Here is a 24031-nt window from a genome sequence, read left to right as displayed (position 1 = left end):
TCTAATTCACATTTCTTAACAAAAATATTACCAAATACCTTCGAGTTAAACTCTAGTGAATTCTTCTGTACTTCCGAAAGCTTGCCATGAATTCCTCTATTACTAGACCACCATGACTGGTTCACAATATCCCTATACCCAGGATGAGTAGCCCAAGCAGCAACAAATCGGAAAGGTCGATTCCCTTTAGGCTGAGGACGACCTTTACAACGCACCAGAATAGGGCAATGATAAGACTGAAGCCTATTTAAAACTTTTGCATAAGCCTCTGGAAAGATAGATAACCAACTACTATTTATACAGACTCGATCAAGCTTTTTTGCCACGTCAACATAATTTTTCACCCTCCTGTACCAAGAAAACCTCCTCCCAATAGACTTCAGATCAAACAAACCACTATCCCCTAATGAAGTAGCAAACATGTCGGCTCTTTGATGAGAAAATTGACAGCCCTTAGATTCATGAGAAAATTTGACTTCATTAAAATCACCAAGAACAATCCAAGGTCCTTGAAAAACCATGGATTGTGCAACAAGATAATCCCAAAGGAGAACCCTTTTATTAAATTGAGGACTGCCATAAATACCACTACACCTCCAAATTAAATTATCAAAGTGAACCTCAACAGTAACACCCTGATCAAAAGCATCAATGAACTTACAACAAACACCCTTCATAGAGGATAGAAACCAAATACCTCCCTTATGCCCCTCTGCTTTTACTATACCAACAGAGTGATACCCCAACCTTTCCCAAAATAATTTTAAATGCTGAAAAGGGGAGTGAGTTTCAACCACAATAAAGAAAACAGGTCTAAATTTCCTAACAAATTCCTTACAATGCACCCGAGCTAACTTATTAGAAGCACCCCTAATATTCCAAACAATCATATTTAAACTATCCATAAATAATAGGGACAGAATAAATAAGAACATAAACTCTAAACAGAATCACCAACCTCAATAGGTGATTTGTCCTGCGGTACTGGCACACTCTGATCCTCAATAATTGCCACCTTTGGACCTCCTGACACTGCACTTGCCATGCTTCCATCTACTAAGGTTTCCTCCGTTGTGCCACCATTTTTATCAACTCTCGAGTTCTGCAAGGAGGAAGGCCGAGGACGCTTCCGTAGAGAGATTCCACGACGTGCAGAAGTTTTGCACGATGGAGATGGCGTAATTTCATGTTTTTCTCGCTTCCCCATCCTCATGCCAATTGATTTGCCTCCATCACCATGCAAATTGGGCCTTGGAACCCTTCTCGAACTAAACTTGTGCTGCTTTTCATCTTGGTCCTTCAAATCTGATGATTGACCCATTGTAAATTTTCCCTTACGCAGCACTTGTTGCCAGCCCTCTCCATCATCCATGCATGCCTCATTAACATGACCATCAGGCACGTGAGGAGCCAATGATTCCGTAACTACATCCTTCCCTTTAACAACTCCTAATTTCTCACCCAAATCACGAGCTTCTGATTCAGCCTCTTGTTGAATCTCATGATTGTTGTGTGGCACTAATGTTGGAGCTTCATTATTTTTTTCATCACCAAAGGAATTTCCGTTTCCTTCCAAGGACTCCTTCTCCATGCACAACGATTTATCATGCCCATACCGTGCACAAGTAGCACAAATCAACTGTAAACTCTCGTACTCCACTTCATAAGTCACATCCTCCACTATAATATGTTTGATTACAGGCAACTCAAGATTAATTTGAACACAAGCTCGGGCATATTTTCCTCTTTCTGCAAGCTTAGTAGCCAAATCTACTTTCACCGGAATCCCTATTGCAGAAGCAATTCGCAGCATTGCTTGTTCCTGGTAGCACCAAATTGGAAGTCCCGAGACTCGAATCCATACCAGCGTTGATCCAAAGGATTTTTTGCATGGCCTAAAATCCACATCCCATGGCTTTACAGCAACATAGTGACCGTCTATCAACCACGGGCCACCAAGAATGACTTTCTCACGATCCGCAGCAATATCAAATTTAACCAAAAAAATATCCAAACCCCACATCCAACAAATCAAACCCTCCTTTGATGCGCCATACTATCCGAAGCTTATGCATGAGAGCCGTGTAGCCATAATGCTTATCCAGCACCTTGATCACGATGGCTTCCTTATAAGGTTCAGCTAGACAGCTCTTTGCCTCCTTGGTAAAACTGACACTTGGTGGACGAGAATCACCCTGTTTACCTATCACCGTCGCGATACCATCCCCAGATAAAGACCCTACTAATGCAAAGGCCTTAGACTTTTCTGCACCAATGACTTTATCTCTAAAAGAGACCTTGGATGGCTTTTCTAACCCCTCTCGAGAAGAACCCTCCTTAACACCGGATACACACCCACCCACTCTCTCCCCCTTATCTCTTCCGATGGCATGGCCATCTTCCTCACCGTGTTTCATCCTCAACCGCTCACCCCCGCTCTCTCCTTCTCTCGTTCTCCTTGAGTACGTACTCTTTCTCTCTGCTAGGGTTTTTTTTTTTAATTCATACTGTATCGTAATGGCTTATGAAGTTAATTGTTGAGAATCGTTGAATTATTTAAACAAATTTATTAAAGAAGAGTGTTAGGGGCAGCAGGTAAGGGTGTTCATGGTTCAGTTTTTTCATAAACTGAACTGAAACTGCACTAAACCATTTTAAATGGTTTAGAAACTGAACCAAACTACTTTGTTAAATAAGAAACTGGTTTTAAACCTGTTTCCAATACAGTGCACCGGTTTAAATTAGTTTATAGGCTAAAACTAGTTTTAACTTTTAACATATATAAAATTAATTTTTACATTTTCTCTCTCCCCTTCTTTCTCCCCCTCTCTCTCTTATTTTCTCTCTCTCCCCTTCTCCCTCTCTCTCTCTCTCTCTCTTCTTCTCTCCCTCTCTCCCCCCTCTTTTCTCTCTCTCCTTCTCTCCCTCTCCTTCCCCTTTTCCTCTCTTTCTTCTTCTCTTTCTCTCTCCCTCTCCTTTCTCTCTCTCCCTCTTCTCTCTCTTTTCCTTTTCTCTATCTCTTCCCCTTCCCCTCTTTCTCCCCTCCCCTCTCTTTGTCTTTCTCTCTCTCTCCCCCTCCTCTCTCCCTCTCTCTCTATCCCTTTCTCTCATTCTCTCTCTCCCCTATCCCTTTTCCTCTCTCTCTATCTCTCCCTCTTCTCCTTTCCTCTTCCCCTCCTCTCTCTCTCTTTCTCTCCCTCTCCCTCTCTCTCTCCCTCTCTCTTAACAATAAAATTAGATTTTACATTCTTTTTCTTCCCCTCTCTCTCCTTCCTATCTCTCTCTCTCTTCCTTCTCTCCCTTTTCTCTTTTCTTCCCATCTTTCTCTCTTTCTCCTCTTCTCTCCCTCCTTTCTCTCTCTCCCCTTCTCTCCCTTTCTCTCTCTCTCCTTCCCCTCTCACTCTTCCTCTTCTCTCTCTCCCCCTCTTTCTCCCCTTCCCCTCTCTTTGTCTTCCTCTCTCTCTCTCTCTCTCCCCATTTTCCTTTTCTCTCTCTCCCCATCTCTCTTCTTATCTTCCTATCTCTTCCCTTCCTCTCTCTCTCCCCTACCCCTCTTTCTCCCCCTCCCCTTTCTTTTTCTCCCTCTATCCCTTTCTCTCATTCTCTCTCCCCTATCCCTCTTCCTCTCTATCTCTCTCTCCCTCTCTCTCTTTCCCTCTTCCCCTCCTCTCTTTCTCCCTCTCTCTTTCTCTCTCCCCTATCCCTCTTCCTCTCTATATCTCTCTCCCTCTCTCTCTCTTGTGCTCTTTCTCCCCCTCCCTTCTCTCTCTCTCTCTCTTTCTCTTTCTCCCTCTTCTCCTCCTCCTCTCTCTCTTTCCTATCTCTCCTTCTCCCATATTTTTTTCTCTTTTCTCTCTCCATTCTTCTCTCTCTTATTTTAGAGAAAAGAGGAGGAGAGAGAGAAGAGGGATATAGAGTAAGAAAAGATTGAGAGAGAAAGAGAAAAGAGAGAAAAGAAGGGAAGAAAGAGGAGAAAGAGAGAGAGGAGGGTGAAGAAAGAGAGAGAAAAGGAGAGAGAAAGAAGGGAAGGGGGAGAGAGAGAAATAGGAGAGAGAAAGAGAGAAAAGGGAAAAAGGAGAGAGAGAGAGAGAAAGAGGAAGAGAGAAAGGGAGGGAGTGAGAAAGAGGAGGGAGAGGAGAGAGAGAAACAAAAGGGGAGAGAGAGGAAAAAGAGGGAGAGAGAGAGAGAGAGAAGGGGGAAGAGAGGAGCGAGGGAGAGGGGAGAAAAAAGAAAGAAAGGGAGAGAGTGCAAGAGAAAAAGGAGAGAAAGAGAGAGAGGAGGGGAAGAAAGGGGAGAAAGAGAGAGAGAGAGAGAGGAAGAAAGAGGGGGAGAGAAAGAGAGAGAAAGAAAAGGGAAGATTGAGGAAAAGGAGGGAGAGAGAGAGAGAAAGGGAGAGGAGGGAAAGGAGAGAGAGAGAGAGAGAGAGAGAGAGAGAGAAAGACAAAGAGAGTGGAGGGAGAGGAGAGAGAGAGAGAGAGAGAGAGAGAGAGAAAGAAAGGGGAAGACAGAGGGAGAGAGAGAGAGAGGAGAGGTAGAAAGAGGAGGAGAGAGGGAGGAAGAGAGACGGGAAGGGAGAGGGAGAGAGAGAAAGAGAGAAAGACGAAGAGAGATGGGAGGGGAGAGAGAGAGAGAGAGAGAGAGGGAGAGAGAGAGAATGAGGGAGACAAAAAAGAGGGAGAGAGAGAGAGAGAAGGAAAAAGGGGAAAGAGAGAGAGAAGGAAGAGAGGGGGAGAAAGAGGAGAGAGAGAGAGAGAGAGAGAGAGAGAGAGGAAGGGGAGAGAGAAAGTGAAGGGAGCGAGAGAGAGAAAAAGTATGTAAAAACTAATTTTAGAGTTTAAATAAAACCAGTTTTAATTTGGTTTAAAACTAAACTGAACCATAAAAACTATGGTTTCAGTTTAATTTTTTATTTAAAAAAATTGGTTTATTTAAAACAGTTTTAGTTCAGTTTCAATTCAGTTCAGTGAAACTAGTTTTTTTGCACACCCCTAGCAGCAGGTTTTGTGATAGAATAATGTAGGTGGCTTATGGTCTCAATTTTTTATTCATAGAATAGAATATTGTGTAATGCTAACAAATAATAAAGTAGGACTTGAAATACTTTAAACCGTCCCATCTTAATTACTATTCAGATTCAGAAACTACATATAATACAAGTATAAGATGATAATTATAAATTTATAATATCTTTATGCATCTAACTGCAATATCAATATAGATTTATGGAGAAACTTGGGTTAGTGTCATGCTAGGGAACAACTAAAACAGTAATTGATAAAAATTATATAGTTTTGAGCTGATAATAGTAAGAAAATGGGTTGCATTGTTTATAGAACTTGATCTAATAATTTTCTTATTTAATATTTAATATATTGTATAAGAAACATAATGGCATATATAGATTTTGGCACCTTCTAACCAATGGAAGTTGAAAATTGCAAAAGCTCTACCTGTACAAACCCGCTACCTAAAAAATGTGGAGTTCTTTATTACTGAGACAAAACAAGAAAGTTGCGCCTACCAGCTCTACCAATGATTAAATAGTTGGATGTGATTCACAATCATCATTTGGTATTTGATTTATGTAGTAGTGTTGCCTATGAGCAATATAATTTTTTAACTTTTCAGACAATAGCTAGGCTTGTTGAACACTTGAACATCCTTATGAGATTCCTAAGTGGAACTATATAATGGATCTAACAACAGGAAAACATAACAAAGTATACCTATTTTTTCGTTATGTGATGGATCTAATTCTGTTATGTGATTTATTATGTCAGAATCGGACCGGACCAGCCGATTCGACCGAAAAATTAGTAAACCGAATTCAATACCAGTCCGGTCTGAGCTTGCGACCATTTAAGGTAAAAAATCGGTACGAACCGGTCAAATCCCGTGTGAACTGGTGAAAATCGGCAAAAATTGGATCGGTTCGAGCCGTTCGGTCAACGGGACCAGCAATCTGCAACTCCACCATGCTCTAAACCCTCCAGCGCTGCCAAGTGTCAGCTGAGCATGCTTCTACCACCAAGCTGGAGTGATTCTCATCAATTATTATACAAATTATAATACATATAGCATTCTTTCTTTTCACTTATATTCAATTTATTTTAATTTCAAAGTCTCTCGTTTTTAAATCAATTACATTTTATTTAACTATAAATTTTATTAAATATATACAATTTAAAAAGATAAACAAAAAATTTAATTAATCACAATTTATTTTTTCTTTTCATGATTATATGATATCTATTAATATTATTTTTTTAATATATTATTTTATTTTTTGTCTTCATATGAAGTTGATAGTTAAAAATTGTTAGATGATATTTAGTTAAACTAGTCAAATCATCTAACGATTCTTAAATATCAACTTCACAAAAACATAATTTTATGTGACTTTTCACCTATAATAATATAATAATAAAATAAATATAAACTAATTAATAAAGCATTAAAATTTAAAAATAATAATTATTTTTATAAAAACAAAAATAAAAATACTAATAATAAAAAAATAATTAAATTTTATATAATTATTTAATTATACCGAATTAACAGGTTCGACCAGTAATCTATCGGTTGAACCAGTGACTCAATAATCCAATAACTTTATCAGTTTGGTTCTGACAACTATAGATTTATATATCTGAAAAATATGATGACAATGGCATGTTGACTAGATTTTTTTGTTATGTATGTGATTTTACTTAACTATGTGCGCTATTTTTTCATTATTCTTCTTAATCTAAATTGCTTCATTTTTATCATTATTGTTTGTATCTGAATGTTGCTTGACTAATTTTTTTTTTACATTACCCAATTTTTTCTCTTTTACTATTGCTACCCTGGCTATAGAAGTTAGCTCATTGGTCCGTTAATGAAAGTTGTCGTGGCCTTTGTTCTTTCTTGATTTTTTAAAATTTAAACATGATTTTCAATTTATTGTTGAAATTTCTAATTTTTTCTATAAGTAATTCTCAACTATTCTCATTCTCTTTTCTGTATTGACATTTTCTATATCTTAGTTACTATTGATATTCTCTATCTTTCATATCGTTTTCTCCTCATATACTCTTTTTTGTTATTTTTATTTTGCTTTCAAGCTATATAATTTCTATAGTCTTATTCTCCTTTCATCTTGCATACAGATTTGTTGATCTGTGTATAGAAATTGTTTGTTGTCATTTTCAGATTGTGGTCTATGGATTACACCTTTGATTTAGCTTATTATTTAATGCCTCACTGGTGGATAGAATTTGATAATTGATGATAATTTTATTTTACTACATTAAAATCTTAGACAACTCTTCATTAAGACTTTTGCTTACTTTTTTGAGTAATGACTATTTATATTACTAATCATACTGCTCATTAAACTTGATTTGTCAGTGCATAATAAGTTCTGAAGGTTATAGAAGGTTTAGAAAAGGGGGTTGAATTTATGGCATTCTTTTACTTTAATGAACTTAGCAGTTAATTACAAACTTTCACTTAGAATCTGTTTGAACTATGCAGCAAAAATTTTGTGAGACAATTCTGTTTTGTCTCATAAATATCAGAAAACAGAACTCAGAGAAAGAGGAGAGAAATAACACAAGTATGTATCCTGGTTCAGTTGCTTTATGCAATGCAATCTACATCCAGTCTCTACCACAACGGTGATGGAATTTTCACTATAGTTAAAGTATTACATACACCAATTTCTTAGGATTCACCCAATCTTTTTTCTCTCAAGTTCTCAACTAACTTGACTTGGTTATGCTAATACTTAACTCTTCACTCTAAGTGCTAACCCAACTTAGAAAGGGGGTACCTCACAGGTACAAGACACAAGACATATGAAACAATCTAAAGAAATTTGAAATCACTCTAGGCTTTTCTCTCAAGTGTTTCACTCTACCTTTTAACACTTATAGGCTTTTTTTTTATTTCTCTTTTTCAGTCTTTTATCTCTCAAGAAATTACAGAAAGATATACATTAAAAATGAAATACAAACTGCAAAATATGAAGGAGATTAATGCTTCAACAGCCTCAGTTGCTATAAGTTGAACCGGATTCAGCTAACTCTAATTTGGTTCTTCATCTTGGCGGAATGCTTCTTTGACTTAAAAATCACTGTCTAAGATTGATGAATTCTTCACGGAGAAACTCTTCAGACCAATACTCAAAATATGGTTCTCTCTCCTTACCTCTGTAAAAATGAAATTTTTCTTATTTGTACCTCTTTCAAAAAATTGCTATCTTGATTTCTTCTGTGTCAACTCCTTGAGTTGAGTGCTTTCTAAACTTGTCATTCTACTTTCTTCAATTAACCCCTAAACTAGAGATTTCAAAGCTGACTTCTTGCTTGACCAAAAACCTCAAATTAGCAAAGAGAAATGTTTCAATGGTAAACTCAAATCTGAACCTTTGAGCAAGTGCTTTGTCTCCAAGAAACAATTTTATCCTTTGATTCATAGTAGTGATTGTCAGAGAACCCTTTCTCCATTTATCCTAAATTAGGGTTGCAGAAAATTGGAGAAGCAAAGAAAGTAAATTTCATGCAAATGGAAATAAATCACCTTTATCTTCTGACTTAGCTAAGCTTTCTTTAATTTTGGTGATTAGACATTAGCTTTTTGTGATTTACCTTTTTCTCTTTTTCTTTTCTGATGAATGAATAAAAATAAGAATGAAGCTCTCTATCTTTCTTTTTGATTATGACTGAAACAAACATGTGAGGTGTTTTTGAGGGTTTCAGCTTGATGGTATCTCCTTTGATTTGGGTTGAATAATTTTCATTCAGCTCAGCTAGTTTCTTTGCATTATTTTTCTTTAGGCTTTGAGTGTTAGGAGGCCCATCAAAGATCTTGTTTCTGTTTTTATTCATTTGGGCTGCTGCAACTTTGATTTTTTGCCTGCATCACTTAATCAAATACAATCAAAGCTAATTGGGTGTTTAACTCAATTTGTCAATGTTTGTCATCATCAATTAAGTTAGTTAATTTCTTAACTTAATAGGTTTATATTGAAATGATCTCACAAGGCATACTATTTTATTTTGCTCATCCTGATTTCATTATTGACTTTGATTTTTATCGCAGATTTTATCTTCTGTATAAAATAGCCTGTTGTAATTGTGTCTGTTTTTTTTTTTATTTTTTAAGCATTGTAATATGCATTTATGAGAACATATATATCTGTTTATTTATGAATTCTAGAGACATTCGTGGATTTTACCCGCTATAAAAATACATATGATAGATTTTTTTATTTTCTTGCACATGCTATTAGCTTAGAAATATAGTAGCATTGAATATAGTCAAACTTACTTCAAAATAAAAAGTTGTTCTGGAGAATGGATCTTCAAATTTTAAATAAGTAACTTAAAAGTATTCTTTAAATAATAATTAATTAAAAATTAATTATTTGAGAACTTGTGTATATGTTTGAACTCCTTAACATGCTTTATGCTTTGCGGGAGTAAAAGGATATCTATTTAATATTTTAAGAACTTTAAATTCTTCTATAACAAGCTTTAAACTGCATATGTGAAGTAATCTTGATGATTTTAAAGTTCAATTCTGGAAACTCAAATTAAAACACGAGCTTTAGAGTTTCGCATATTAATATAATAAATACAGAATAGACAAATTCAACAGAATAATTGAAGGTGACAAATTGAGTTTAGATGAATAGTATATAGTCAGTGTCTCTAAGAGAGACAAAGCTACAAAGAGAGGTTGAGAGAATGAATATTAAGACAAATATGAAAAAACTTAGAACTAATTTCTTCTCCGTTGAGTAATAGACCAAAGTTAATGTATTTATTTACTTCAAAAATGAATCAGTTATATTTTAATAGAATCATTATCTTTCTGATTTATAAAGCTAGAGAGAATCATAATTTTTAGCTTCGACTAGGCAAGTCTATGTTTTTTATTGTAATCCAATGATTGGAATTTTTGCATATTTTGTTATGTAGTCCTTTTTTATTTTGAAAGCATACTTCTATTTGTCAAAATATTCAAATAAAATAGCGGGTATCGGCACTTAAGGTCAGTTAGTTGTAGTGTTAATATTGTTCAGTGATTTTTTGGGTGGTAATATGCTGAAGTTAATTGCGATGGAAAAGTTTAGGGGACCAACAATTTTATTGTATTTTGATAACTAACAGAAAAAAATGAGCCATTGGATGAAATCTCACACTAATATCACACCATCAAATCATCATTGATAGCTAGTTGATGGCTACCAATCACAAATGTTGCTGCCCCCTAACATTGCTCAATTGCGATATTATTTTATCATCCCGAGGTACCATTTGTTCACTGATTTAGTTTTGTTTCTTCTTAGTTTTTTAAAATTTAAACATGATTTTTCATTGAGAAAAAGGATTTGGTTTTGGAATTTTTTGAAATTTTGCTGCGGTGATTTATTGGGCTTCTTTGCTTTGATTTATGCTTTTGTTTACTCTAATTTTGTATTATGGTTTGTTTCTTTCTTATTTAATTTGAAGTAGATATAAAATTTAAATTTAAAGCATTCTTTTTTTTCGCATAATTTTAATTGTTTTTTTTATTTTATATTCAATATCTTAAATTATTTTTAGTTTTATTATTCTTTTAAAATTTTTAATTTTTATTTTTATTTTCATTATTTTTTTACTATTCTCCATACACATATTTATTATTATTTTTTTTCATTAAATAGAATAAAAATAAGAAAAGAGTATTACATGTACTCCGTACTCCGTAGAATAAGAAAAAAGATAATATAAATAAAGTTAAGTATAAAATAAAAAAATAATTGTACGTAAAATGAAAGAAAATTACTGATAATTATATTTTTGACCAAATTTTAAGATGCTAATTATATTAATCACTAGTTATTAATAAAAGTAAGATGAAAAATAAAAATTGGACACCAAACTTCTCTGTTACCTTTATATATTGTAATTTTTATAGATAACACTGGCCGTTAAATATATGAATTTCTCCCGTATTAATGGGTGCGTTTGGAGAACGCAACAAAACGTCTTTACTGTAGAAAATGCATCACTTCGCAAAAACAGAGAACAAAGACAAACCACTAATAAATCTTTTATAGTGGTAAACCAAGCCACAATAACAAAAGAAAAGAAGGTTCAGATTCGCAACGATAACCAAAAACCAAACAACAAAGAAAAAGAAAGGAAGCAATGCCGAGACGCATTCAATTATTTTTTACTCAAGAAATCATCTTAGCTCTGCGAGTCTCTTCTCTCTTATGTTTTTTCTCTTGTTCACTAGTTCTGAGGAGTGCCCATGGTGACTATCCTTCACGGGCAAATATCTTTGTTTACGCGGGCTGCTCACAAGATAAATACCAACCAAACTCGATCTTTGAAGAAAACCTCAACACCTTTCTGTCGTCGGTAGTAAGTTCGTCGTCTGAAGTTATTTACAATAGCTTTGCCATTGGGAATGGAACCTCAGCGCCACCAGAGGCGACAGTATATGGCATGTACCAGTGCAGGGGAGATTTACATCCAACTGACTGTTCAAAATGCGTTGGAAGATCCGTAAACCAAATAGGTTTGGTTTGTCCATACACTACTGGTGCTTCTTTGCAACTTGAAGGGTGCTATCTTAGATACGAACACAGTGGTGATTTTCTTGGGAAGCTTGATACCAGCGTTAGGTACCATTGGAAATTAAACACAAATTAATTAAAATATATGTTCTACTATTTTAATTTAAAAGTGATTAATTCTTTATTTTACCACTTTAAAATTAAAAAATCTGAATTCTATTTTATTTATTTTATAAATTAATTTATTTTATCTGTTTAATACTTTTTTTATTAAAACATTGATGTTCCACCTTATTGTATTAAGCTTTTTATTTCAAAAAAAAATCTGAATTCTATTTTTTTTATAGTAAATTGAAGTTCGTTCTCTCCTATATTTTTTCGATCTATATTTTGTAACAACTGCCAAGGAGAATTGGCACCGTACTAAAAATTTCAGAACATATCCCAAATTCATTATGATGCTGCGATACAATCCTTTAAATTGTAAGTACCTCTATAATTGCCTGTTGAGTTTGGAGGCATATTTTGATTTTGGTGGACTGTACGAATTAACTTTAAATTTTTTCGTAAAAAGAAAAAAAAAATCTATAATTTTGTGAGGTTTTTATTTGTCAATATGTAATTGTGCCAATGTGGAATAGTTACCAAGAAATACCTTTAGAACTACATAGAGGTACTCATTCTATTCTATAAATACTCGTGGAAATGAGTTGTTCAAACTTTAATTTTCTATTGTTTCATCTTATATCCTTCAGGTACAAGAAATGTAGTAAATCTGTGGATAATGATGTTGAATTCTTTAGGCGTAGAGATGACGTTCTTGCGGATTTGCAAACGGCAAATGGATTTAGAGTGAGTAGTTCAGGTCTTGTTCAAGGGTTTGCGCAATGCCTGGGAGATTTAACTGTTTCCGATTGCTCATCTTGCCTCGCTGATGGGATTGGAAAGCTGAAGAGCATGTGCGGATCTGCGGCTGCTGCTGATGTGTTCTTGGGGCAGTGTTATGCCCGCTACTGGGCTTCAGGTTACTACGATGAAACTCCAGGTTAGTTTCATTCCCATTCATCTTTCAGCATAATATAATATTCATTTTTAACAACAAAATTTTTACATTGAATAGAATTTTGGTTATTTGAATAAAATAAGCAAAACAAAAAAAATATTAATACATAGCCACAGGTGAAATAACATGTATTAGTTGAAACAGTTGGCTTAGGGAAGATCAAATTCAACTATCAGAAAGTAAATTTTTCTGAAACAATGCATTTGCAGCATATATGCCATTCTGCTTTATTATTGTGGACACACGAACACTTTACTTTATTTCGTTGCTTTTTACTCTTTATCTTGAATACGTACCTTTTATTAAGTATCACATTCTATATCGATATTCTTCTCTTATCAATTGGCTTTTCATGATTCACATTATTCCATTTTATTACAATTTTTTTTATCAAAAGTTTTTAAATTTGTTTCAATTACTTGTAAGGTGAATATTTTAATTTTTTATTATTTTTAGTACTCTTTTTTATATTTTAATTTTTATGTATTTTTTATTTATATGATATATATTGTTGGTTTTATAGAATTTTTATTGTTTCTTATCCGTATGAGTTTTTTTCTATTATTTGATGTATTCTATTTTTGTTTTATATAAAAAAAATTATTTTTTATTCGTCTTTATAAAATTTGTAATTATAATTACTATATTCTACGTTTGTTATCAAAATTTTGTATAATATGAATTACGATCCTACCAAAGAGGATAAAGCAAACGAAAAACTAATTATAAATAACAATATAATTATAAATAATAAAAATTTATAGTTTAAAATAATATTAAATTAAAGAGTACTGATAATACTAAAAAAATTATAGAAATTTTTTTTTGTTTGATATTATAAAATTTATAGTAATTTCTTCATATTTTTATTTTTTATTGTATTTATTTTATTTATATAATAAATAATTTTTATATTATTTTTGTTAATGTTCTCATTTTTCATGTATATTATTATTTTTTGCAATTCTTATTATTTTTTTGTTCATATTAATTTTTTTTATCATTTACTATTTTTTATGTCTAATATTTTTGTTTTGGTTGAAATTTTTTATTTTTTATTCTACTCTGTAAAATTATAATTATAACGCTGGTATATTATATTTTATTGTAATTTTTTATAATATAGATTATGATCCCATTTAAAAAGATAAATTAAATAAAAAATTATTCATAGATAATAAAATATATTTTTTATTTTTAATATAAAATATATTTTATTAACTTTTATATGTTACTTTTAATTTAGTAAGTAAATATTAATTTTAGTATAAAATTAATTAATAAGATCTATTTAAATATCTAAATTAAGATGATAGGATAAAAATAAAAATATTTAAATTGATATTTTTTTAATAATTTTTTATCTAAAAATAATTTTAAGTAGTATAATCCAAACAATATTTATTTTAATATAATTTATTTTGATATAAAAATTATCAAACATAAATTACATTAACATAAATTTACTTTTCATCAAAATTAATTTTATACAAATTTCTGTTAAAAACTATAATCCAAACACATACAAAGTAATCCATGAAGAACTTCTAACCCCTCACAAAAAAAAATTCTATAATCTTCTCAAAATTTAGATAAATAGTTTCGGGGTTCATTAACATATTCTATTAATGTTTTAGGATTTATTTTGCCAACGAGGAAATCATTTAGACAATATTTTATTGCTTCATTTTAAATAATAATATGCATCAAGAAATTAATATTTAGTTGGACATCTAATTTAATAGGTGAAAAAAATAAATAAGACACAGAGGATAAATTTAGAAAAATATAAAATTAAAAAAATTAATACTCAACAAAAATTTACTTTAATAATTTATTATTAGTTAATTATTGGCTGAATTTTACTACTGTGAAAACAACTGTATAAAAAAAATATAAATATCAGATTAAATAATGAGAGAAAAGGTAACTGTTTAAAAAAAATTTATTTTTTATTATTTATATCATTTTATTAACATTGAAGTTAGACAATAATTTAGTCATAAAATATATAAAGATGACTCTATCAAAAAATGCATCTGGACATATTCACACAATAAAATTGTAGCAATTTCAAATATTTTTTATATATATATTTTTTATTTTATAATATATACTTCTTAAATAAATAGTGTCATACCATCATCAAACATTATTAAACCTAACTATATAAAAGTAAAGAAAATGTTAAAGGTATAACTTCATGAATATTAACCAAATTTTTTACTACGATTTTTGTTCCTTTCTTTGTTTAAATTTTATGTCTCTTCCAGGTTCCCATGACAATGATGAAGTGGGGAGATCTGTTGCCATTATTGTGGGAGTGTTTACAGGTCTAGCAGTTCTTGTTGTCCTTCTCTCAATCTGCAAGAAAGCAATGGGTAAAATAGACCTAACATCTAGTTATCTTATTTACCAAATTCTCTTTATGATTGAGGAAATGATAATGGTGGTGATTGATATCTCTTTATTATGCAGGTTGATTAAGAAGATGGCAACGCACTTTAAAAGGAGATTAATTATTATTACAAAATATCTCTTGAAATCTTGTATAAAATTGACCGAAGTCGTCACGTTTCCACTTTTTCTCAATTTTAAAACATTTTAATTTGTTTTCCTGCAAAAGAAGAAGAATATGTCATCATTGTGTTTAAAAAGTAGAGCTATTATATCCATCAACTTAGAAAGGGCCGCAGATTGTCTTTCTTTAGTGATGTCCATCCAAACCCATCATTATTTCTTTATTATGGAATCAATTGAAGATTATTCTGCCATGCACTATTCTTTTTTATATAATTTACTTTGCCTTTATCTTTCGTAGTGCGCGCTATTGAAATTTTAAATTTGGTTATTTCTCTTTGATTATACAGATTTTTATTTTGAAGTTCGAATTGAGTAGCTGGTGGATTTGCTATGTAACAAATCACGTAAAGCACGGTCTGCTTTAATATGTATTTGGATTAAATTTTGTAAACGAGAGTTTTTATAAAATTGATTTCACAGAATTAATTTTTATCAAAAGTAAGATGATATTGACCGTAATTTATATTTGACAAATTTTTTATTAAAGTAGATTATATTAAACTAAATGTTGTTTGGATTATATTATTTAAAATTATTTTATAATTTTATTTTAGATATTTAAATAAATTTTAATATTTTTTTTCTAGTATTCTCAGTACTCTTTAGTATTCTGATAAAATTAGTAGAATCATGATACAAAGAAAAAAATATTTCATAAAATAAAATAATAGTTAAAATATTCATATAAACAAAAAAAATAAGAATTCTATAAAAAAAAATATGCATGAGAGAATATTAGAAAAAAATATTATAAAAAAGCAACAAAATTAATCATATAAACAATAAAGGATAAAATTGGTAAATAAAAAATAAATTTTAATAACGTGAAAAAGAGAACGTAAAAATTAGAATTTCTAGTTTTGGGTAAGCTTGAGTTAGAGGGTAGAATCATGTTTGCGTTTAGGAGAAGAAAAAATAATCAAACAAAAAAATAAAGCTTTTAAGAAAACTAAACATACTTTTGATGCTCCAAACGCTAAGCCAAACACATCCTTTAAGTAGGACAAAGACAATACTTAAAATGTAAGTTATTTAATTAAAAGAATAATATGATCCATGTAATTAATAAAACTAATTTTTATCATAGTTAAATATGATGATTGTTACTCAATAAAAAAATAGAATTAGTATGAGTTTTTTAAATAATAAAATAAAGAATATTCCTCCTTTCTTTTACTGCTGGAATAGAAAAATAGAGATTATAAATATTTTTTTTAAAATACGTTACAAAAGAAGAAAAGACCTATACTCAACAACAATTATTTCTCTATGCCATCAATGAGAAAGTAAAAATGTAGAAGAAAGAGAAGAGAAAAACGCTCAAAAACAGAAATTTGTTAGGAGATTACAAAATAATTTAGTTGGTTTTAAAGGGTGGTATGGCCATAACTCACAAGTCACAAGTCTCCGGATCAGCAAGCGTGCTGAAAAGTGCGAAAACACATAGCTAGCGATAACTTTTCGCCACGCTTTTTGAGTTATTTGCACGTTTTTGAAAGGGTCACATCTGTAAATGTGTTGGTTGCTCTATCGCCATATTTTTTCGATCTATTGGCACGCTTTTATCTATTGTCACGTTTAAAAGCGTGACCATATGTATAATCCTATAATCACGCTTTTAAAGCTTGCCAAAAAGTGGACATACAATCATGCTTTTAAAGACGTGCCCATTGGGTTGGTTTTGACTATGCTTTGAAAGCGTGCCGATAGGGGACACATAGCTACACTTTATTAAATGTACCTACATGTAAACCTATTGCCACGCTTTTTACCTTATCAAACTAACAAAAATCCTGGTATATGCTTTTACATGTACTCTAATTCACTCCAAAAACAATAAAAATATTGACACAGGCTCCATTTAAAAATTTTTAATCAATAAAAATTAGTATCACATTAGTAGAATACAAATCAAATTAGCCATATCAATCTCTTATAGCCAAAGTAGTTATAAAATACACCGGGATAAAAAAAATCAATTAAGATAGTTAAGTACAGTTGAAATCAGTCTAGCCTTATTTGGAGAGGGTCCAATATGACATTAGCTGAATCATTAAATCATAAACCCTGTGACTATGTTCATTGAATCAATCCTATCACTTATTTACAAAGTCATTAAGCACATCAGGTAATTCACTACAAGAAAAGCGTTGAGTACCGTTGGATTTACCGGCGGAATTAGCGTCACATGTTACCATCGGATTTACTATCGAATTTACAGGCAAAAATGGAAACTATTTCTTCGTGTCAAACTTTTACCGTCGGATTCACTATTTCAACAGTAAAGTTGCTGGTAATAATTAGAGGGAAAATGGAAAACTTGGTGCGGATTAGTAACCATCGGATTTACTGGCTGATAAATATGATAATAACTCAATTTAGTGTGACGCAGTGTTTTGGTCACCCGCAAAACACTACCATCAAATTTATCCGCCAGTAAACCCGACAGTATCTAGCCCTAAAATTCAAAGCGCGAACCCTCTACCCTGTCATTTCGAATCCCCCCCTCTCTCTCTCTCTCTACCTTCTCTTCTCCTGCTCTCTCTCTAACCCTCTCCCTGCCGCTCTATCAGACTTGCCGCCAGCAGCGCCTTTGCATCCCTTTTTCGCCGCCTTCTCTCCCCCTCACTGAAACTAGCCTCTTCGTTCATTCTCTTCCCTTTGCAACCCAGCGTTAGCCGCGAAACCTTCTCTCCCTCTTTGTTCGTCTCGCCGTCAGCAATCTCAACACCGACGGTGACCACTTGTGCAGCAGTTCCACCAGCAACTGCCACTTCATCTCCCTCCCCTGAGTACTTCTTGCTCTGTTCAAAGTTCAGGTTTCATGATCACTCTTTTTCTCTATTTTAGTTAATTTAGGATTTAGTTATATATTAATTTTTAGTTAGTAAGTGGAATTAATTATCATCATTTTCTGCTAGTTAGATGATTTAGATTAAGATTAGGATTATTCTGATTAGAATTGCTGTTAGTTTATGTTACGGTGGGTAACCGGAGATTAATGGGTTGGACGGCGTTGGTTGGCCCAAACGTATGAAGGAGGAGGCTTTCAAGTAGGTCTGTAACTCGGTGCCCTCCGTCCGACTTGTGTATGCGAGAGAATGGGGGGTGGTACCTGCAAAGACATTCCGATGCCTAAGTCAGCAAGGGTGTGAACAGGTTTAGAGAGTATTGGGCCTAGAGATACCTGAATGGTGTCAGTGTATTTATAGTGGTGAACCAATAACCACCGCTGAAGTAGTGCCACCTTTTTAGGTGGATAACCGTTCCCATATCTTAAGGAGGTTAAGATATGGCTCTATGAAGTGGTTAGAGAGTTTCTAGGGGCAGTTACTCATTCAAATGAGTGTTATCTGCCAGCTAACCCTCGTATCCGACTTCTTTGGAGCAGGTCATGTCCAGTACCGACTTCTTGGGATGAATGCTGGTACTGGGGGAGAGCCAACCCTTTGGGTTGGGCTTCTTTGCTTGGATCCTGGGCCTTTATTATTGGGCCAGGGTATGAACAGTTTATATATAGTTCAACATGCTATTATGTTTCTTGAATTCGAATTTGAATTTGTTTTTACTTGATTGATTGATTTTTTACTGAATTTTTGCAATGTGCTACTGATTGTTGTGTCGTTAATATTAATTTCTGTGAATTGATGTTGAAGGAATACTTGGTTGTTGTGCTTTTTTAAGGCAACAATTAACACTCATTTTTTAAATCTATGTAAAATTTAACTTAATTCGCTATATTTTGTATAATGATTACTGTTACATATAATGACATTTTTTGAGATTTAAATATCAATATATATGATACCCTTATAAATGTATACAACAGTCAAACAAGTTAATATATTTTGCTGGAAATGTTGTGAGTTTAATTGAATTTTGATTGATATTGTAGATTGAGAGTGGTTGGATTTATGAAAATCGTAAAGGTGGATATATGTCCAATTTTAGAAAAGGTTATGCAATTTTTTTTTTGAAATAATATAAATTTTTTTTTGAAATAATATAAATTTTTTTTTGAAATAATATAAATATTATATATATATATATATATATATATATATATATATATTAATTAGTGTTAATTGGTATTCTCTTTGTAGAGATGACGATAGATGTATATATAGCATTTTAAAATAACAATGTTGTGTCACGGTCACATTACATGCCAAGACAACAATGTAACATTTTAAACCCACTAGATGAGTATATAAAGGCTAAGCCTAACAATGATGCACAAGTCCAAAATGAGCAAGTGATAGATGAACCACAAAAAATTTTAAGAAGGTCAGCAAGACAAAAAAAAGTCTAATAATTTCAAATGATTTTGTAATTTATTCACTTGAGAGGGAGAGTGTGACTTAAGCATTAACAATGATCCAATATCTTTTAAGCAAGCCATGCAATCTCACCATTCTGAAAAATGGTTTAATGCTATGAAATAAGAGTTGAAATCAATCCATGACAACTAAACTTGGGATCTAGTCGAGTTATAAATGAGTATTTAAGACCAAACATAACTCACAAGATAATATTAAAAGGTATATAAGGCTAGACTTAATGCTAAAGATTACACTTAAAAGGGTGGGATTACAAAGAAACCTTTTCACCTGTTTCAAAAATGGATTCTTTAAGAATTGTTATGGTTTTGGTGGTTCATTATGATTTAGAACTTCATCAAATTGATATAAAGATTGTCTTTCTCAATGATAACTTAGAAGAAGGGATTTATATGGACTAATCTTAAAGTTTCTTGACCATAAGAAAAGAAAATTTGGTGTCAATATATAGACTAAAATAAGCATCTAAACAATGATTTATCAAATTTAATGATACCATCTTATCATATAGTTTTGTGAAAAACACTATTAATAGGTGTATCTATATGAAAATCAGTAGGAACAAATTTATTGTATTAGTCATATATATTGATAACATATTTCTTGTTGCTAATGATGACGTTAGTTTGTTATATGATGTAAAAGACTTGTCATTAGGATTGGTTTCCATGTTCTTTTAAAAGACTTTTTTGTTACAACAATAATTTTGCATTTGATTATACAATATAAAAACGTAATAATAATTTATTGAACTTTATTATTTTTTTTTATGTTTAATTATTCTGTTGGTTCATATAGTTTTACGAAATTGTTAATTAGGTCTTTATACTTTTTTTCCTTTTAATTTGGTCTCTAAACCAATTTTTTTCCAATTAAATCCCTCTTGACAGTAATTGATTTAATTGTATAGGGAATAAACTAAAAAAAATTAGTGCAGTGACCCAAATAAAACGAAAAAAAATATAGGGACCCAATTTTAAAAAAAATTGGTGTAAAGTCTCAATTAAAAAGAAAAAAATATATAAGAACCTAATTAAAAATTTCGCAAAACTATAAAAACAACAGAGTAATTAAACCTTTTTCTTATATATAAATCAATTATTTGTCTCTAACTTACCATTTCCCTCCCCCTCCCTTTTTTCGTCACTAATTGTATATACACTCACACCATTACTACACGGACTAAAAAATTTAGATATGAAAGTAGGATGAGTGATATACTAATATTGTAATTTTTAGTATTTTTTAAAATTATGGGAGGTACACAAATCGGACCTTCTGATTTGTGTTTAAAAAATTAAAAAAATTTGGAGTACACAAATCAGACGGTTTAATTTTTGTACCTAAAAATCGGACGGTCCGATTTCTGTGTCTCTTAAAAATCAAACGGTCCGATTTCTACTCCTTAAATTAAATCATCCTACATTTAAAAAAATATCACAGTAGTTCACAATTAAAAAAATATCATTATTAATTTAATATTATAAATAAAAATGTGTCACTACATGGGCAAAGGCCTTGCGTGCCTCTTGTCAGTTTATTTTTTTTTAATAAAATCAATTTGCTTTTGTTAGTTTATTTTGGTCATCTGTTACAGACTTACAGTGTTATTTTTTTTTTTTTTTTTTTCACGGTATCCTCCAATCCGACAAACCAAAAATTAATCTGCTGCGGTACTAAACTCTATTTAAAAATTTGTCGTTGGCCAATGAATTGTTACATGTATAAGATGAGATTCGATTTAAGGGCTAATCTGTTACAGTGTTACTTACCACATAAATTTCACAACTTTTGGTCATTGGATTGGCCGATTGGATAACCTTCATTTTACTTTATTTGGACATGGTACCTTGATTTTTTATTGGATTGGGCCCATCAGACCCGGATACCTTAATTTTATTTGAAACACAGGAAATAATATGTCGGGCCCAGTGTTGCTCAATTAGCCCATTGACAAGAGCATATCCAGCCTTAACCTGAGCCCAATTTCATAGACTATTGTGTTATAGACTTATAGTCTTGTCTCTTGCGCTTAGTCTTATTTGTTGTATTATTTTTTTTCTGGGTTGTGATTTGTTGAATTCTTTTGAGGTTCCGTTTTGACTCTCTACCCAGTTTTGGGTTTGTTGAGAAGAGATGTATCGAGAAAAGCTATCTACAAGAAATCCAAAAAGAACGCTATCAAGAAGGCTACAACCCTGACCACATCATGACCAAAAAGAGAAAACATGGTCCAAAAATTTAAAAATATGATAATTATAACCACAAAAAGAAAACAAGTAAAAAAAATTCGTTTCTCATTTTTTTTTCAATTAATTTTATATGATTTCACCCTATACAAAAATTGAGTTAAAAAAAAATGTATGTGAAAGTATCCATAATTTTGAATTTTTGAGTCCTTTGTATTCTTTGCTAGCGTTTATTTTGAGGTATTGAGACAGAGACCGAGAGACTGGGACTCAGTATCATATTTGTTAGTTTGGAGATTGGTACTAAAATTTTTGTCTCTGTTTCTAAAATTTCAGTATTTCAGTACCTTCAAAAAGTAGAGACACAAGGAACTAAAATTTTTAAAGATGGAGACTGAAACTTTAATAACATTTTATACCTAAAATATCTTCATTTCAATTAATTAATTTCAATTTTACCCTTTATACAAATTAAATTAGAATTTTATTTTTGTTTCAATTTCTGTCTCTCACTTTGCACCAAACAGAATACTAAGATTTATTTTAATCTCTGTCTCTTAGTCTCTGTTTCTCAATTTCAATTTTTCCGTCTCTGTCTCTCCATCAAACGCTACTTTTATACGAACAAAGCATGGCTTAAAAAAATGTCTAATAATAATAATAATAATAATAAATATTATGCAAAGGAGGACGCTGGAAGGTGCAAGATGTCAGAGTGAAGAAGCAACGAGAATGTTTCATGATTAAAAAAAAAACATAAGTGTAGAAACATCGATAAGAAAAACTTTCAAATATATCAGTCTTTCAATAAATTTTAATAGTTTATAATTAAGATTAACGGTTAAAATTAATAAAATACTAATATACTAATATACTTAAAAAAAATTCATCAATTAAACTCTAAAAAAGTTTACCAACAAATTATAACTCATTTAACATACTTTTTTTCAAATAAAATTTTAGTTAAAATTTCACTCTTAACTTTAAAAAAAAAAAATAAAAATAAAAATAAAATACTCCCTTTGCACTCTTTATATAAGAAGACACCAATTCATAGCCACTCCAACAACAACAACAAACACTTCACTTTGAACTAAGTTTCTATTATCGATCTAAGTTGTTTTGAAACCATAATAATGTCTCTGATTTCTCAAATGGTTGGCGATGATGAAACCTTAGACCCTTTTCTGTCCATGATGAACAGGTGCCCCGTCCTAAGCACCCCAACAGATTGGAAGGAGACAAAAGACGCGCATGTTTTTCTTTCAGATCTTCCCGGTCTCAAGAAGGACGAGGTCAAGGTGGAGGTCGATGGAAGGGTGCTTCAGATAAGTGGTGATAGGCATGCCGATGACGACGATGACGACGACAAGAACAAGAAGATGATAAAGTGGCACCGCGTTGAGCGGTGCCGCGGGAAGTTCCAGAGAAGGTTTAGACTCCCGGAAAATGCTAAGGTTGAGCAGGTTAAAGCTCACATGGAGAATGGTGTGCTTGTTGTTACTGTCTCTAAGCAAGAGCTCAAGAAACCAAACACCAAACTGGTTCAGATTCAGGGAAATTGATTCCGTAAATTTTGGATATGAATTGCAGTACAAGTCAATGTTCGAAGAAATGAATTGTACGTTACGTGGTGGGTTCTTTGTTTGGTGGAAACTCAACTGCAGTCGACTTCATGTGAAATTGATAACTGAGAGCCGTTAAATGATTTGACTGATTTGACTAAATTTTCATCTAACGGCTCTCATGTATTAACTTTACGTGAAGTCAACTTCACCTGAGTTTTTACCTCTTTATTTTCTTTGTAAAATAAATAACGACTTTGGTGAGAACTCTTGTGCAGTCGACTTCACATAAAGTTGATAATTGAGAGCCGTACTGATTTGATTAAATTTTTTTTTAACGGCTTTCAATTATCAACTTCACGTGAAGTCGACTGCACCTGAATTTTCACTAATAAGTAATATCTATGCTAAGTCTACGTATATATTAAAATTAGTTAATAGAGTTAATTACTAGTATAAAATATGATAAAAATTTAGGTACAAAGTGTAATAATTATTGTACCTGAATTTTCATAATAAAATATATATTACAATATAAATACACATTAAAAATAATAGTTAAATTTAGTGTACGAATAATATTTTTAAATAAATAATAATGTATTTTCAACTACATATTACATTTTAGTGATGAGGGAATTGTGTGAACAAAGAACAATGTATATAAAGTCGTTTATAAAGTTGATAGTTAAAAATAATTAAATGATTTAGACAATTTTATTAAATTATCTTAT

The 24031-nt window shown here is 31.8% G+C and overlaps 2 protein-coding genes across 2 annotated transcripts; both read left to right on the top strand.

The window, feature by feature from the left end:
• Positions 1 to 10991: 10991 nt before the first annotated feature.
• Positions 10992 to 15394, top strand: LOC107621558 (plasmodesmata-located protein 8). The gene is made up of 4 exons (XM_016323589.3): positions 10992 to 11665; positions 12313 to 12602; positions 14894 to 15001; positions 15099 to 15394. The coding sequence occupies exons 1-4, from the start codon at positions 11184 to 11186 to the stop codon at positions 15101 to 15103; spliced, it is 885 nt and encodes a 294-aa protein (XP_016179075.1). The 5' UTR covers positions 10992 to 11183; the 3' UTR covers positions 15104 to 15394.
• Positions 15395 to 22757: 7363 nt separating this feature from the next.
• Positions 22758 to 23737, top strand: LOC107621930 (18.5 kDa class I heat shock protein-like). Its single transcript, XM_088498409.1, has one exon. The coding sequence runs from the start codon at positions 22869 to 22871 to the stop codon at positions 23295 to 23297; it is 429 nt and encodes a 142-aa protein (XP_088354535.1). The 5' UTR covers positions 22758 to 22868; the 3' UTR covers positions 23298 to 23737.
• Positions 23738 to 24031: the final 294 nt, after the last annotated feature.

This window comes from Arachis ipaensis, chromosome B10, assembly GCF_059453495.1.
Source record: "Arachis ipaensis isolate K30076 ecotype BB chromosome B10, ASM5945349v1, whole genome shotgun sequence".
NCBI lineage: Eukaryota > Viridiplantae > Streptophyta > Magnoliopsida > Fabales > Fabaceae > Arachis > Arachis ipaensis.
This window is presented reverse-complemented; position numbering and strand designations above follow the sequence as displayed.

Coding starts and splice junctions, on each gene's coding strand:
- LOC107621558 (XM_016323589.3), top strand. CDS start 11,184: ATGCCGAGACGCATTCAATTATTTTTTACTCAAGAAATCATCTTAGCT. Junction 11,666..12,312: donor AAGCTTGATACCAGCGTTAG/GTACCATTGGAA, acceptor TATATCCTTCAG/GTACAAGAAATGTAGTAAAT. Junction 12,603..14,893: donor TTACTACGATGAAACTCCAG/GTTAGTTTCATT, acceptor TGTCTCTTCCAG/GTTCCCATGACAATGATGAA.
- LOC107621930 (XM_088498409.1), top strand. CDS start 22,869: ATGTCTCTGATTTCTCAAATGGTTGGCGATGATGAAACCTTAGACCCT.